The following is a 13,925-nucleotide window of genomic DNA, read 5'->3' as shown; positions in this document are numbered from 1 at the left end:
CATACACCGCGGCGGGACTTTCCGTATCGGGAAATCCTGCAGGCACAACGCGGGGAACTTCCCCAGTACCAGGTTAGGAAAATCTCCCCGCCTGTTCCTCACGCTTCCGTCTCAATTATACTATATGTGGAAAGTGTCACCGCGAATGAAGACACTCTTTCGAGTATCATAGTGTATCAAGTTACGGAAAGGGTATATATAGACGCTACAGTGTCACGGATGATGTCCCAACACAATCAATCACCGCCTTCTGTTAGATACATTAGACAGCGAAGTAAAACATGGAACAACTCCCGATTGCAGTTGCTGGCCTTGGCCATATAGTAAGCCTGCTAGCTATGATTCCTCGAGATCGGTCTTAACAGAGATACACACAAGGGCAACGCCACGTTCCCACCTTGATCTACATGGTTGTTCTTGTTATCATTCTAATTATCCTCGCTTGAGAGTTATACGACTGTGTTTGTAGTGACTACCTACTTCTTGTTATCTATGCAAAAAATGGAACCATGTGATCGGAAATAAAGCAATCAAGTCAAGCAATTTATGCTAGAGTAAAACTCAGGCTCCCACCGAGGGCACATCCCCCGGGATTTAAGTTAATCTACTCCGCGATTCCCCCGCATTTACCCCAGAAAACGATCGACTTACAATAGCCGACCAACCAATCATGGCAGGTGCAACATAAGTTAAAATTACCCAAAGTCAAGTTGCCTCGCCGAGCATTACTGAGAACGGAAATTCTCGACGTCGATACTGTTTCAGTGACGTCGACAGGTCTAGAAACATTTCCGTGTTTTCAATAACCGTAAACTTTCGACTCGGAAGTCCGATGTAACATATGGATATGCCGGTGTATTTAATGACACCGGACGTCTATATGTCCTCAGCATTCTTCAAGTAATAAACCCGGTTGACATCCAATTCGATCAGAACCGCGCGCTCGATTGATCATGGCGACGGGTATGAAGAAAGATACTGAACCACCCTTCCTTTCGGAAGGGTTTTCCACTTCGGAGCATCACGAAACCGTTGCTATCAAACCAGATATAGAACTACAAGAGATACCAGCCTACGGTCCCGATGGCATCCGAGGCCTCGTCAGCTCGGGGTATGTCCTTGGGGCGGCTTTCCTAGCATCCCTTGGAGGTTTCTCATTTGGATATGACCAAGGGGTTATCTCCATTATCAATGTCATGGAGCAATTCCACGCGGTCTTTCCTCAAGCCGAAACCGCCTTCGGCAAAGGGTTAATGACGGGGATGCTGTTGCTTGGAGCGTTTGTGGGCTGTCTCTTCATGCCCTATCTCGCCGATCGAATCTCCCGAAAGTGGGCCCTGACCGTAGTCGTCGTGATCTTTGATATCGGAGCCATAATTCAAACTTGCTCGCAGAACTATGCGACGTTAGTGGCGGGCAGAGCCATTGGAGGCATCGGGGTCGGAACACTCGCAATGGTATGTTACATGGTTTCTCGATATCCCCTGAACGATCCTTACCAAACAAACTGGTTCATCTCGCTCACCTGGTCATGGAGGGTGCCCCGCTCTACATTTCCGAAATCTCTCCGCCTAACCTACGAGGAACGCTCTTGGTGTTGGAGTCTATCTCCATTGTCTCTGGTGTCGTCATCTCATACTGGATTACGTTCGGTACGCGCTTGATCGATAGCCAGGTCTCGTTCCGTCTACCATTCGGTCTACAGATGGTGTGTGCAACAATCCTTGGTGTTGGCATCCACTTTTTCCCCTACTCGCCTCGATGGCTTGCCCTCGTCAACCGCCAAGAGGACTGTCTCGCCAGTCTCTCCAAGCTTCGAGGCTTGCCAGAAACCGATGTACGGGTACAAGCTGAATACCAGGGTATCATCACCGAGGTCAAATTTCAAGAGCTGATCCAGGAGAAAAGGCATCCTGGTCAGCACGGTATCAAACGACAGCTACTTGCTTGGCGAGACCTATTCGGCCGGAAAGGCTGGCGGAGGACCGTCGTTGGTTGTGGAGTAGCCTTTTTCCAGCAATTTATTGGAATCAACGCATTCATCTACTACGCGCCTACATTATTCGAGTCAATCGGCCAATCAGGCGAGATGTCACTTATACTGTCGGGCGTCTTCAATGTTCTACAGCTAGTCACCGTCCTTGTCTGCTTCTTGATCATTGATAAGATTGGACGCCGGCCATTGGCAATCTTCGGTGGCTTTGCCACCGGAGTCGCGTACATTATCATCGCCATTCTATCTGGGCTGTATGGCAATGACTGGTCCGCCCACACAGCTGCCGGCTGGGCCTGCGTCGCCATGGCCTTTCTATTCATTCTGATTTTCGGTCTCACGTACTCTCCTCTTGGTTGGGCCCTGCCATCCGAGGTTTTTCCCAACGCGACTCGATCGAAGGGCGTGGCATTGTCGACCAGCACCAACTGGATCTCTAATTTTATCGTAGGGGTTGCCACACCTCCCATGATGGAGAACCTCGGCTATCGAACCTACATTTTCTTCGCAGTCTGGTGTGTCATGGCCGGTATCTGGGCACTGATCTTTGTCCCCGAAACCAGCGGCAAGACCCTAGAAGAGATCGACGACGTGTTTGGCGATACAAGCGGACATGAAGAGCAAGAGGTTATGAGAGCTGCTGCTCTGGCGACCATGAGACCGCCGGTGCAGACCGGTGTATGAAGGTCAGGATATGATATACATTAAAGTAGTCCACTTTGTACTTTTGCTCTATCATGAACTATATGTAAATTTACTTCAATAGCCCTTTCACCAAGTGATATCTATCTCATCAGATTCATGCATATATCATATCCTCTATTACACATCGCTTCATCAAAAATCATCACATAGACCGTCTATCCCGCGCAAACAACAAAACCAAACCAAGTCAAACTACAAACTAAACTCCAACCTATTCCCTGCGAAATCCCTCGCAAAGAACCGAGTCGGATACTCCTCGGTCATCTCACCTACTCACGTTAACAAAAAAACACAACCACCCATAGAAAACCAAAAAAAAAAAAAAGAAAAAGGGAAAAACCGACCAGAAATAGCCTCCCCAGGCTTATCCGCCTCCCTCGGCGCAGCTCGTCCCCCGCGAACATGATGGTCCCAAATCCGCTGCTGCAACTTCTGCAGATTTTCCAGGGATCCAATCTTAAAGCAGGGATGACGCGTGGAATCCAGCGATTCGTTTACCCCGAATGCGATATGTACCTGCTGGGGACCTCCTGCGATGTCGAACCTGTAATCGCCGTGTTAATTTCGAAATTCTAATAAAGAGGAGGGAAGAGAATAAGTCATAATATGACATACCACGCTGTCGTTTCCACTTGCGCCTGGGGGACTGGACGGGCTGTGAGACCGAGGGTTTGGACGTAGAATTCGTTGGCCTCGGGGAGGGAACCCTCGGGAACGAGAAGGTTGATGTGTGCGAGACCGGTGATCATGATGACTCGTTTTTTTTTATTTTTATATTTAGTTGTTTTTGTCGGGATTGATAACTTATATGAGTTTTGTTGTTGTTGCTGAGAGGAAGTGTTGGTGAGAGTATAGTTGAAGTACTTATATTTATAGGGCTGTGCTTTGCTTGCGGGTTCAATTAGGAAATGATTCCCGGTTCAAGCGTCGGAATCCCTTTCCCGTTGCTTTGGAGGTCATTTCCGGAGGTCGCGTTTCCAAGCCTTTTTCTTTGTATCCTGGTCTATCTGGCTGCTAGACTATTGCAGTTTCTTCAACAGGGGGATGTGTGAGTCATTCTAGATACAATAACTAGTTCGTTGTTCACCGTTGCTATGTCGTGATTAACTATGTGACTTTCGTCATTTGGAGTCATTAGGCGCAATAATTAAGCCGATTGAAATGGGTGTAGACGTTCGAATTACATATTTTTAGGCTTGGTCTTCATGGTAGGTATCGAATGGGACGAATCCCTACCAGAACTCGGATATTATCCAGAATCGAACCAGGCGAGACCTTTATGTTCATGGAGCACCATTAAAAAGCTCTATGACCGTCGTCCGACTTTCGAGTCTCATCTCTAACCAATTTAATGGGCACATTCGTCTAAACCAAAGGAAAAAGCAGTCCGATTGTCTAATTTGGAATAAACACCCTCTTGCCAATATATACGCCGTCAATCGACTTAACTGAAGGCAGCATATCACATGAGTCCCATAACATCGCGATAGATACACATTATTTTAGTTTCACTGGCTCTGCTTCATCTATGCAGACGCGACCATCTTGTCCTTGACATACAAGTCGACATACTTGTCCACATCGTAACCCTCAAGGGCAGACTTGTTCAAGCCCAAGTCGAGCAGCTCGTCGATGCGAGCCTGGTCGAAGTGAGCCTGCAAGTGACGCTTGTACTTGGCCAGGATCTCGGGCTTGGCCTCTTCGCGGCGCAAACGGTGGCCCAGAGGAGCCTCGACAACGACCTCCTCAAGCACGGTACCGTCATTCAGAGTGACGGTGAGGGCATTGGGGATGGTACGCTTGGCTGGGTCGTGGTAGTCCGTGGTGAACTGAGTATCTTCAACGCAGCGAATGCGCTTACGGAGATCCTCAACGAGAGGGGAGGTGGCTGCCTCCGAGCCATCGGCGTAGTCAGTGGCGGTGAGACGGTTGAATGCTAGCATGGTGGCAACCATGTACTACATCAAATCAGATCATGGTTCAACCATCCCGAAATTCTCCCGGCTGAGAGCTTACCTGGACGCAGTGGTCACGGTCCGCGAAGTTGTCCATCGCCTTGAACTGCTTGTCAATGATGCGAATGCAAGCTTCGTGGGTGCGGTTGGTGATTTCCTTGATATCCTTGGCGCTCTTGCCCATAGCCGCGAGCTTCTTGTTGATGTGCTCGGCAGCTTCGATCGCTGTCTGAGAGTGGAATTCGGCTGCGACAAGAATGGTTAGATGTCATCTAAGATTTCAGAGTACGAGAATACATACCAGGATAGGAGACCTTGAAAAGGACGTTCTCCATGACGTAGCTGCCATAGGGGCGCTGGAACTTGAACTTGTTGCCCTTGAACAACACATCGTAGAAACCCCAGACAGGGGCGGAAAGAACAGTGTGCAATCCACCCTCACCCTTCTGCACCTTAAGCACGAGGTTAACAGCGCGCTGGCATGCGTCACCGGCAGCCCAGGACTTTCTTGACATGGTGTTGGGGGAGTGTCTGTAAGTCCGAAGACTCTGACCGTCGACGAACGCCTGGGAGATGGCATCCGCAGTCTGTTTCTCACTGAGGCCGAGCATCTTGGCAACCACAGCGGTCGTCGCGACCTTGACCAGAACAACGTGGTCCAGTCCAACCTTGTTGTAAGAGTTCTCCAGTGCCAGCACACCTTGAATCTCATGGGCCTTAATCATGGCCTCCAGCACTTCCTTGACCTTCACGATCTTACCACCCGCAATGTTGCCGCCAGCGCGGTTGGTCCGGGAGATCCAATCAGCCACGGCGAGGATACCGCCCAAGTTGTCCGAAGGGTGACCCCATTCGGCGGCCAGCCAGCAGTCATTGTAATCCAGCCAGCGGATCATCGCACCAATGTTGAACGCACCATTGACAGGGTCAAGCTGGTACGGTGTACCGGGCACACGGGTTCCGTTGGGAACAACGGTTCCCTCCACAACAGGACCCAAAAGCTTGGTGCACTCTTTGAATTTCAAGGCTTCCAATCCACAGCCTAGGGTATCGAGGAAAACAAGGCGGGCAGTATCATACTGGAATCCAGAAAGTCACAGGACTTCTTGTCAGACAAATGTTGATCTTGTACACATTTTGGGGAGAAATCACGAAAACTAGATGTGCGAAATAAACAAAATTTAGGGAGACATACAGCCAAGTCGGAGTTGACCTCGTAGTTGTGAATGTAGTTGGCCATGTCCTGGATTTCGGGATCGTAGGGCTTCTGGAGGGCGCCATCCTGAGAGCCAGACTGAAGAGGTGCCATGGTTGAGAAACGAGAGGCTCGAGGAACGGCCGAATTGACTGCACGAAAAGTGTTAAGGGAAGAAAGGGAGGATGTGGCAGATGAGATTCTGGAGACGGAGGAGATGCGGGACTGGAAAGTGCGGGGGGACCGGTGGGTCAGCCGTCTCAACGCCGAACACGAAGCAGACATGATAGATCCGGATCGTAGGAGGTTTAAGAGAGGGTACTGACTCTCAATGATGGTCAATTCGGGAAGGGGAGATTGTAGGGGATGGTTTAAATAGTAGAAGAGAAGGGAGGAGAAAAAGAAAGAGAAATTAAAGGGGAGAAAAAAAGGTAAGGGCGACAGAAAATGGAGAAATGGAGAAGAAAGTCTGGAGTTACGATGGACGGTCAGGTCACCACCCTTCAGCCGAGGCCGTGCCTTTGTTTACTCGCGGCTATTGCCGGTTATGCATCAGCCCTCAATTCCCACGGTCCATTGATCAATCAGATCCTCGGGATCCATTTAATTCTAGCAATTCTATCCGGACAGGGGTTACTGATTCTCAACAATTTGGAAAAAAAAAATTCCAGATTCATTTCAACTGATTCAATGGGAACAGAATCTCACCATGCCTCTCTAACTCGCAAGGTCCGAAAGAGGGGGTTGATGATTGCAACCAACAAAAAGTCCCGCGGTCGGACGGCATTCTCTTGTTTCCGCGGTTATCACTCGGAAAGAACAAGCATGTGGCGGATCAACGTCTCATCCTCTGCTCAACCGTTGATCCAGTTCCGAGATACGAAAAGAATTGATACCCATAAGATAGGAACATAATTCCTGGAGCAACAGAAACTGTCATCATTGTCATTCTCTCAAATTCCGGCGAGCTTCGTCCTCATCCGTTTCCTGCAGTGTCCGAATAATCTTCTTATACATAGCGTCAGCTAGCGAAGGAGGAACGGCATTCCCAATCTGTTTTAGGACCTCATGAGGCCCGAATCGAAAGTTTACGGGGAACGTCTGTAAACAGGCGTACTCTCGATGAGTGAAGTTCCTTCTACCTGAAGGGTGATAATTATCACCTCCATCACAAGTGATTGTTCGAGCGGCCTGGTATGGATCATAGGGAGGTTTGTTAAACCCGCGACTTAGTGCTGCCTGGACGTCATGGTTCGCTGCCCCTAACGGAATATTGGAAATTGCTCCATGGATGTTGGGGTACTCCCTCAATCCTGGACCATGGGAGGGACGCGGAAAAGGCGGCAGAGTTTCTCCAGGTCTATATACGATGTCAGTGTATCTCGGTAAGTACCATCAACTGTCGGGGTTTCCTTACCCGGAAGCAATGACGAGGAGTCTTTTTCGGATCTGTGGGACTCCGTATTCGAGAAGTCGCAAGATACACCAACGGACGGAATATCCAATCTCGATGAAATCATTTATCACACGATAAAACGTATCGCGGTGCCGACGAAGCAGAAGCAATCCATTCGTTTCCTCGAGCGTATGTACTCGAGGCTTGGCGCGTTTAATCAAATTTAAGGAAGAGAAGATGCACGCTGAATTGGCATCGTCGTGAATACCCTCTATAGTATGGACGGGCGAGAATGTCTGACAGGGCGGCGAGCTATGGCTGACATCTACTCTCAAAAACTCGTCATCATTTGTCAGGAAGCTGAAGATATCACTCAGCTCACAATATGCATGCTCAAAATTAAGCCGATAGGTAGAGGTTGCGTGTTTAGACTTGTCAAATGCCCACTTGTTATAAAGACCAGCTCGGCGAGCGCCACATGAGACTCCCCCGGCACCACAGAAACCGTCACCGAAGGTATACTGTCGCCGTCTCTTTTGATCTTCCACACTTTCGGAACAGGTGAGATCAACGACAGGATCAGGATTGTCTAGCACAATTGCATGGGAGCGGTCTCTTGGACGGTCTTCTTCCCCAAAAGCTCGGGTCTTCCCCCTCCAAAGCTGTCGTAATATAGCCGGTTCAATCTTGTGGCCTTCATCAGCTTCGAAGTATGATAGATATTCTATCGAGACTTCTCCGTCCTTTAGCGTCTCTTTTAAACGACACCAAAGGTCGTTGGGCTTTGCTGCTTTCTGTGGATCGCCTCTGATTTGGCAAATATTGGTGAATTTAATACTAATAAACTTCTTAACCATGTAGAATGGTATAATGTCTGTGGCATTGACAATCCAGACAAGTTCATTTTGCTCTTTAGGAACGTAGGTTCCGGCGTGATTTCTAGTTTTGATGAGCCGGCGGCCACTGAAGTAAACTGCATCCGTTCCATCCTTAAGAACTGTACAGATTCTAAGGTATGACCCGTCATAAAGCTCAAGCGACTGTCCCGATGTATAAAGTATACCGTCTATGCATACTTCCCCAGCAGGGAGTCTCGTGGTCTCACGGAGTTCCTCAACCGGTGTTGTCACTCTTGGGTTTGGGGTATGCAGCTGCCAGTTTTCAAGGATTAACTCAAACTCCTCGTCTGTAAGGTAATCACCCTCATCAAAAGTTTGAACTGTTGAGTTGGTAAGATCCACTAGCTCACGCAGGTTTGTGGCTGCATTTGAATTCAGTAAAAAGGGTGTTGGGTCTCGGGGACGATTGTCCGAGATGATCACCACATCATCCGCATGGTGAAGCTCGTCCGAGTCGTAGTCAAGCGTAGCGCTACTATCCGTTTCACTGCCATAAACTTGCAGGGTCGTCGGTCTGGGTTCCGTTATCTCAAGAATTGATGGCTCACGAGCTTGGATTGAGGACATTTTGGCAGATATCTTAATGCCTTGAGGTTGGGGTGAAAGAAGTAGCAGGCTTATGAAGCTTGGGATACAAATGCAATTTAAATATTGTCTAATGTTTTAAGACAATGAAGGGCAAGGTGTCTGTAAAATCAGTTGAAGATTGAGAGAGAGAGAGAGAGAGAGAGAGAGACGTAACACGACGATCAGGAATTAAGCATTAAGTATGGTGAGATGAAGTGAGAGAGAAACACAGTAGTTGCTCTGATGGCCCTTTAAACTATTCATCTTCATTGATACTGACGGCTAGCCTAAAACTATACATGTTTGAGATATAACACAACTTGTCACAGCGAGTAGCAAAGAGGTGAGTACCACAAAGAATGAAAACAAAGAAAGACAATAAAACAAACATAAAGTGGGGTGAAGGAATAGCAAAGAATCTGTGAAGATATAGTGTTTAACCATGCTTCAATATATTCTTGATATCGTGGTTTGTCTCCAAGCATCCACGGAAAGGCCTACATCAAATGTCTTCATAGGGGACTAACCATGATCCATCCAGGATCCATTTGAGGGCTATATTTCCATATCCGGAAAGGTTGAATTTATTTGAATGATGACTAACTTGTCACGGGACCACCTGCTCTGGGTAGCATCGGTGGACACGTGAGGAGTCAACCCCTCCGGCTGTTGAGATTTTTCCGGTCCGTTAACGGAGCGGCACCCGCAAATTTTCTGTCGTTACTGTGGAGAAGTTCGAAGGAAAAAAAAAAAAAAATTCGGAAAATCGGACTAGGCAATGGAAAGGACCAGAGAAATAAAAACTGGCGGCTTCTTCTCCCTTGCCTCTCCCTCACTCTTTCTCTCTCCTTTAACCTTTCACCATGCCACCACTTGGTCCTTCAATCCCTCCGTGGGTGTGATTTACTACGATTTGTCACCTATTAAAGTCTCTCCTTATTCTCTATGACTATTGTTATGTTTCGATAGAGTCAAAACTGGTTCCATTTTTTCCAACTCTGTCCCCCCACCATTGCGTGTCTGTGTGACAAATTGATTCATCTTCCAAGCATGTGAGTTGTCTGGTGTAATCCCCCGCCTGGTTATCAATCAATATACCCCTCCTTTCCATGATGAATTTCGGTTTTTTTTATTATAGATGTTAGACTTCCTAAGCATTTTTGCGGAGAAAATCCGACCTGATCTTATATTCGATGCTGTTCATATTGTCTCGCGGCTCATCCTTTCGTGAGAGCATTGGCTAATCATAAGCATCCGCTAGAAATCCGATTACATTCACAAGATGTGTGGTATCATTGCTCTGATCCAGGCGAACCCGTCGTCGTCCGCCGCCGTTGACCTGCACGAGGCACTATACCTGCTCCAACATAGAGGTCAAGATGCTGCTGGAATCGCCACCTGTGCTGCAGGTGGTCGTATCTACCAGCTGAAGTCAAACGGCATGGCGGCCAAGGTTTTCCACGACGGTTCCAGGGTGGCAGACCTTCCGGGATTCATGGGCATCGGTCACTTGAGATATCCTACAGCCGGAAGCAGTGCGAATGCCGAGGCTCAGCCTTTCTATGTCAACAGTCCGTATGGCATTTGTCTGGCCCATAACGGCAACCTGATCAATGCTCCGGAACTCAAGAGATATCTGGATTTTGAGGCTCACCGTCACATCAACACTGATAGTGACAGCGAGCTCATGCTCAACGTCTTCGCTGATGAGTTGAGCGAAACCAAGAAGGCGCGGGTCAACAAGGATGATGTCTTTGCCAGTCTTAGCCGGATGTATGAGAGATGTCAAGGTGGCTGGGCATGCACTGCTATGCTAGCTGGTAAGTCAATCAGCCAATCTCAGTACTGCAAATCAGAATGAGAATGCTAACCTGACCAGGCTTTGGTCTTGTCGGTTTCCGTGACTCCTATGGCATCCGTCCCTTGGTTCTTGGTTCCCGGCCTTCCGCCGAAGGCGAAGGCACGGACTATATGATGGCCTCCGAGTCTGTTGCTCTGCACCAGCTTGGGTTCACTAACATCCGTGACATTCAACCTGGTGAAGCAGTCATCATTGAAAAGGGCGGCGAGCCTGTGTTCCGCCAGGTCGCCCCGAAGAAGGCCTATGCTCCTGATATCTTTGAGTATGTCTACTTCGCGCGTCCTGATTCCGTTATCGATGGCATTAGCGTATACCGTAGCCGTCAACGGATGGGCGATCGCCTTGCCGCCAGGATTCTTGATGTCCTTGGGCCGGAAGTGGTCAAGGACATTGATGTTGTCATCCCTATCCCTGAGACTTCTACGACGTCCGCAGCGGCCGTCGCTCGGTATCTCGACATCCCGTACTGCCAAGGTTTCGTAAAGAACCGCTACGTTTTCCGGACATTCATCATGCCCGAGCAGAAGACCCGACAGAAGGGTGTTCGCCGCAAGCTGAATGCTATGCAAGCAGAATTCAAGGACCGAAATGTCCTCCTGGTTGACGACAGCATCGTGCGGGGAACAACCAGTCGGGAAATTGTGACTATGGCGAGGGAGGCTGGCGCTAAGAAGGTTTATTTCGCCAGTTGCGCACCGGAGATCACGTAAGTGGTCCACATCAATCTATGAGTGATCAACACGTTGCTAACTATCTCCACAGACATGCTCATATTTATGGTATTGATCTTGCGTCGCCTAACGAGTTGGTTGCCCATAACCGTGATCCCGAGCAGATCGCCAAGCACATTGGCGCGGACAGCGTCATCTTCCAGACCTTGTCTGACCTGAAAGGTGCCTGTGCGGAGATTGCCCAGGAGAACGGGTTGGCCGAACCACAGAACTTTGAGGTCGGCGTGTTCTGTGGTGACTACGTCACTCCTGTTTCCGATGGGTATTTCGATCATCTGGAAAAGATCAGAGGCGAAGGCCGCAAGATCAAGGCTTTGGACCGGGCTAAGGAAGCCGTAACTCATGGTTTCGCTAGTGAAAAGGATTTCCAGATTGCTGCCAACGGCGTCAAATTGGATGCCAGCGGCAACATCATTCCGGCATCAACCCCGGGGGAGTCGGAAGTGCCACAGGTCAGCCTCTGCAGCACTCGCAAACCCGAGGCGAGCGAAGAGCATCCCAAGGTCAAAGACCGGATGGACATTAGCATCCACAACATGGGCGATCACCCATGATCACTGATGAGTTTATGGACCGTATATTCATATCATCTGGAGTCCTGGAGTTGGTGGGCGGTGGATAAAGAGAACGGAAGGCTATCTGCTTGGTGATGGTTATCGCATCGCAATAGCAAAGGGATCCAGATACCCGTTTGTATGCACGACATGACCTATAGACTTTATACTTTTATGACGAACAAAGTTTGCTTCTAGCATTCAATAGCAAGTGCTTCAGTGAGGATGATACGGAAGTAATTTATCCCGATCACGTGAACGTGATTTCTGTCACCAGATTCAGTATAACTGGACGTCCATATCCAATATATTACTCCCTCCCATTAAATCACCCAATTTACGTTCTATGTCCATGTCCATAGCCATAACTTAGAACATTAGTGGTACCTGGCGGGAAAACTTAGTTGTGTCGTTTCAACACCAAGCGCAACCCACTATTACTCTTAATACTAGGAACTTCTCGGTGGCGCACGATTCTCATGGAGCGTCGCATAACAAGGTCCGCCGCTGCCAAAGAAGCTGCATCACTGGCAGCTGCAATAAAGACGTCAGAGCAAGAATTCGCCACCAAGCCGCTCAGTTTGGAAAATGAATCACCCAGCCAACAGTCGTCCTCTCTTGGAAACAATTCAAAGACTAGGCCTATTTCCAAGCGGCGCAAGACAAAACTTCCGGCGTCAGAGATTAATGCTGCGAATGAGCTACCCCATAATTTGGGCTCATCGATTAATCTAAAGTATAAGACCAGCGCCTTATCATCAGGGGTCAAGGAGGAGGTGATAGACACTATTGCGAATGAACTGAAAAGAACTGTTGAGAAAGCCACAACAGCACCAAGATCGGTGTCAACAGGTAAAAGCAAGAAGGCCAATCCATATCGTCTAACACCCGGAATTACTCCGTTCCCAGATTGGCCCCATCCAACCCCCGATGCCTGCGAAGAGGTTAATAGGCTACTCTCCAGCGTACATGGGGAGATTGTTCCCCCCACTACCATACCAGAGCCGTCTCTGACTGTAACGGGTTGTGGAGAGGTTCCCTCTGTTCTTGATGCGCTTATTCGAACTTTGCTTAGTGGTGCCACGTCGGGAAACAATTCTGCGCTGGCTTTCAATGGGCTGGTACAGAAGTTTGGTATCCTCCACGAAGGGATAGGCAAAGGGAGTGTTAACTGGGATGCCGTTCGTCAAGCGCCACTTAAAGATGTTTTTGATGCTATCAAGAGAGGTGGTTTGGCTGATATCAAGAGCAAGAACCTCAAGGCCATTTTAGATATGGTACACACGGAAAACCAGGAACGCCGGGAAATCCTAGTAAGAGGCGAGGACGCTGGACCGTCAGATCTCATGCCGAAGTCTGAAAACAGCAAACAGTACGAGATCGCATGTGCGGACCAACACTTCCTGTCACTTAACCATCTCCACACCCTCAACACAGAACAGGTAATGGAAGAACTCATCAAGTACCCCGGGATCGGACCTAAAACGGCTGCCTGTGTCCTGCTCTTCTGCCTACAGCGTCCGTGCTTCGCGGTTGACACCCACATCTTCCGCATCTGCAAATGGCTCGGCTGGGTACCGCCGGACAAGGCGACAGAGATCACGGCGTTCGGCCACCTCGAGGTGCGGATTCCAAATCACCTTAAGTACTCTCTTCATCAGCTCTTCATCCGACATGGAAAGACTTGTCCAAGATGCCGAGCAATAACTGGACAATCTTCCGCCGGGTGGAACGAAGGCTGCGTCATTGATCACCTAGTGAAAAGGACCGGGAAGAGAAAGGGGGAACCCGCGACCTCGCCGCCTGTCAAGCGTAAGAGCACTGGCCGGCAGCATCGTAGTGAGAAGGCATGAGGATGGTTCAAAAGATTTAGCATGTTTCGATGTAAATAGACAATCTGATAGATAGGTTTCCGCTGATGGGGAACCTTGTGTATCTCAAAAGTAAGACAACAGGTGCATGTATGTATGAAGACCAATTCAAGTACAAATAGAGTACATGTTTTGCTCAACATACAAGACGGTAATAAGCAAGGGAAAGGAACTGTATTGTCTGATGGACTATTCTAT

General features: G+C 48.8%; 6 protein-coding genes across 6 annotated transcripts; 3 read left to right on the top strand and 3 right to left on the bottom strand.

Moving 5' to 3' along the window:
- Positions 1 to 953: 953 nt before the first annotated feature.
- BDV38DRAFT_278385 (sugar porter family MFS transporter) lies at positions 954 to 2,677 on the top strand (the record flags this gene model as incomplete). Its single annotated transcript, XM_032058702.1, has 2 exons — positions 954 to 1,457; positions 1,538 to 2,677. 2 exons carry the CDS (start codon positions 954 to 956, stop codon positions 2,675 to 2,677), a joined length of 1,644 nt encoding a protein of 547 aa, XP_031918276.1.
- A 213-nt stretch (positions 2,678 to 2,890) lies between these two features.
- BDV38DRAFT_278384 (putative glyoxalase family protein) lies at positions 2,891 to 3,447 on the bottom strand (the record flags this gene model as incomplete). The annotated part of the gene is made up of 3 exons (XM_032058701.1): positions 2,891 to 2,967; positions 3,043 to 3,242; positions 3,314 to 3,447. 3 exons carry the CDS (start codon positions 3,445 to 3,447, stop codon positions 2,891 to 2,893), a joined length of 411 nt encoding a protein of 136 aa, XP_031918275.1.
- Positions 3,448 to 3,749: 302 nt separating this feature from the next.
- On the bottom strand, positions 3,750 to 6,290 carry BDV38DRAFT_151751 (putative 2-methylcitrate dehydratase). The gene is made up of 4 exons (XM_032051645.1): positions 5,849 to 6,290; positions 4,955 to 5,732; positions 4,715 to 4,899; positions 3,750 to 4,656 (listed from the first exon to the last, which is right to left on the bottom strand). The coding sequence occupies exons 1-4, from the start codon at positions 6,131 to 6,133 to the stop codon at positions 4,225 to 4,227; spliced, it is 1,680 nt and encodes a 559-aa protein (XP_031918274.1). The 5' UTR covers positions 6,134 to 6,290; the 3' UTR covers positions 3,750 to 4,224.
- A 260-nt stretch (positions 6,291 to 6,550) lies between these two features.
- BDV38DRAFT_295058 (DNA cytosine methyltransferase) lies at positions 6,551 to 9,057 on the bottom strand. The gene is made up of 2 exons (XM_032062629.1): positions 7,266 to 9,057; positions 6,551 to 7,208 (listed from the first exon to the last, which is right to left on the bottom strand). The coding sequence occupies exons 1-2, from the start codon at positions 8,708 to 8,710 to the stop codon at positions 6,794 to 6,796; spliced, it is 1,860 nt and encodes a 619-aa protein (XP_031918273.1). The 5' UTR covers positions 8,711 to 9,057; the 3' UTR covers positions 6,551 to 6,793.
- A 758-nt stretch (positions 9,058 to 9,815) lies between these two features.
- Positions 9,816 to 12,111, top strand: BDV38DRAFT_151683 (amidophosphoribosyltransferase). Its single transcript, XM_032051643.1, has 3 exons — positions 9,816 to 10,530; positions 10,590 to 11,277; positions 11,334 to 12,111. The coding sequence occupies exons 1-3, from the start codon at positions 9,993 to 9,995 to the stop codon at positions 11,854 to 11,856; spliced, it is 1,749 nt and encodes a 582-aa protein (XP_031918272.1). The 5' UTR covers positions 9,816 to 9,992; the 3' UTR covers positions 11,857 to 12,111.
- A 1-nt stretch (position 12,112) lies between these two features.
- Positions 12,113 to 13,815, top strand: BDV38DRAFT_151690 (endonuclease III domain-containing protein). The gene has a single exon (XM_032051644.1). The coding sequence runs from the start codon at positions 12,336 to 12,338 to the stop codon at positions 13,707 to 13,709; it is 1,374 nt and encodes a 457-aa protein (XP_031918271.1). The 5' UTR covers positions 12,113 to 12,335; the 3' UTR covers positions 13,710 to 13,815.
- Positions 13,816 to 13,925: the final 110 nt, after the last annotated feature.

This window comes from Aspergillus pseudotamarii (assembly GCF_009193445.1).
Source record: "Aspergillus pseudotamarii strain CBS 117625 unplaced genomic scaffold BDV38scaffold_5, whole genome shotgun sequence".
In the NCBI taxonomy this organism is placed as follows: Eukaryota; Fungi; Ascomycota; class Eurotiomycetes; order Eurotiales; family Aspergillaceae; genus Aspergillus; species Aspergillus pseudotamarii.
Note: the sequence above shows the minus strand (reverse complement) of the source record. Positions and strands in the feature narration are given on the sequence as shown.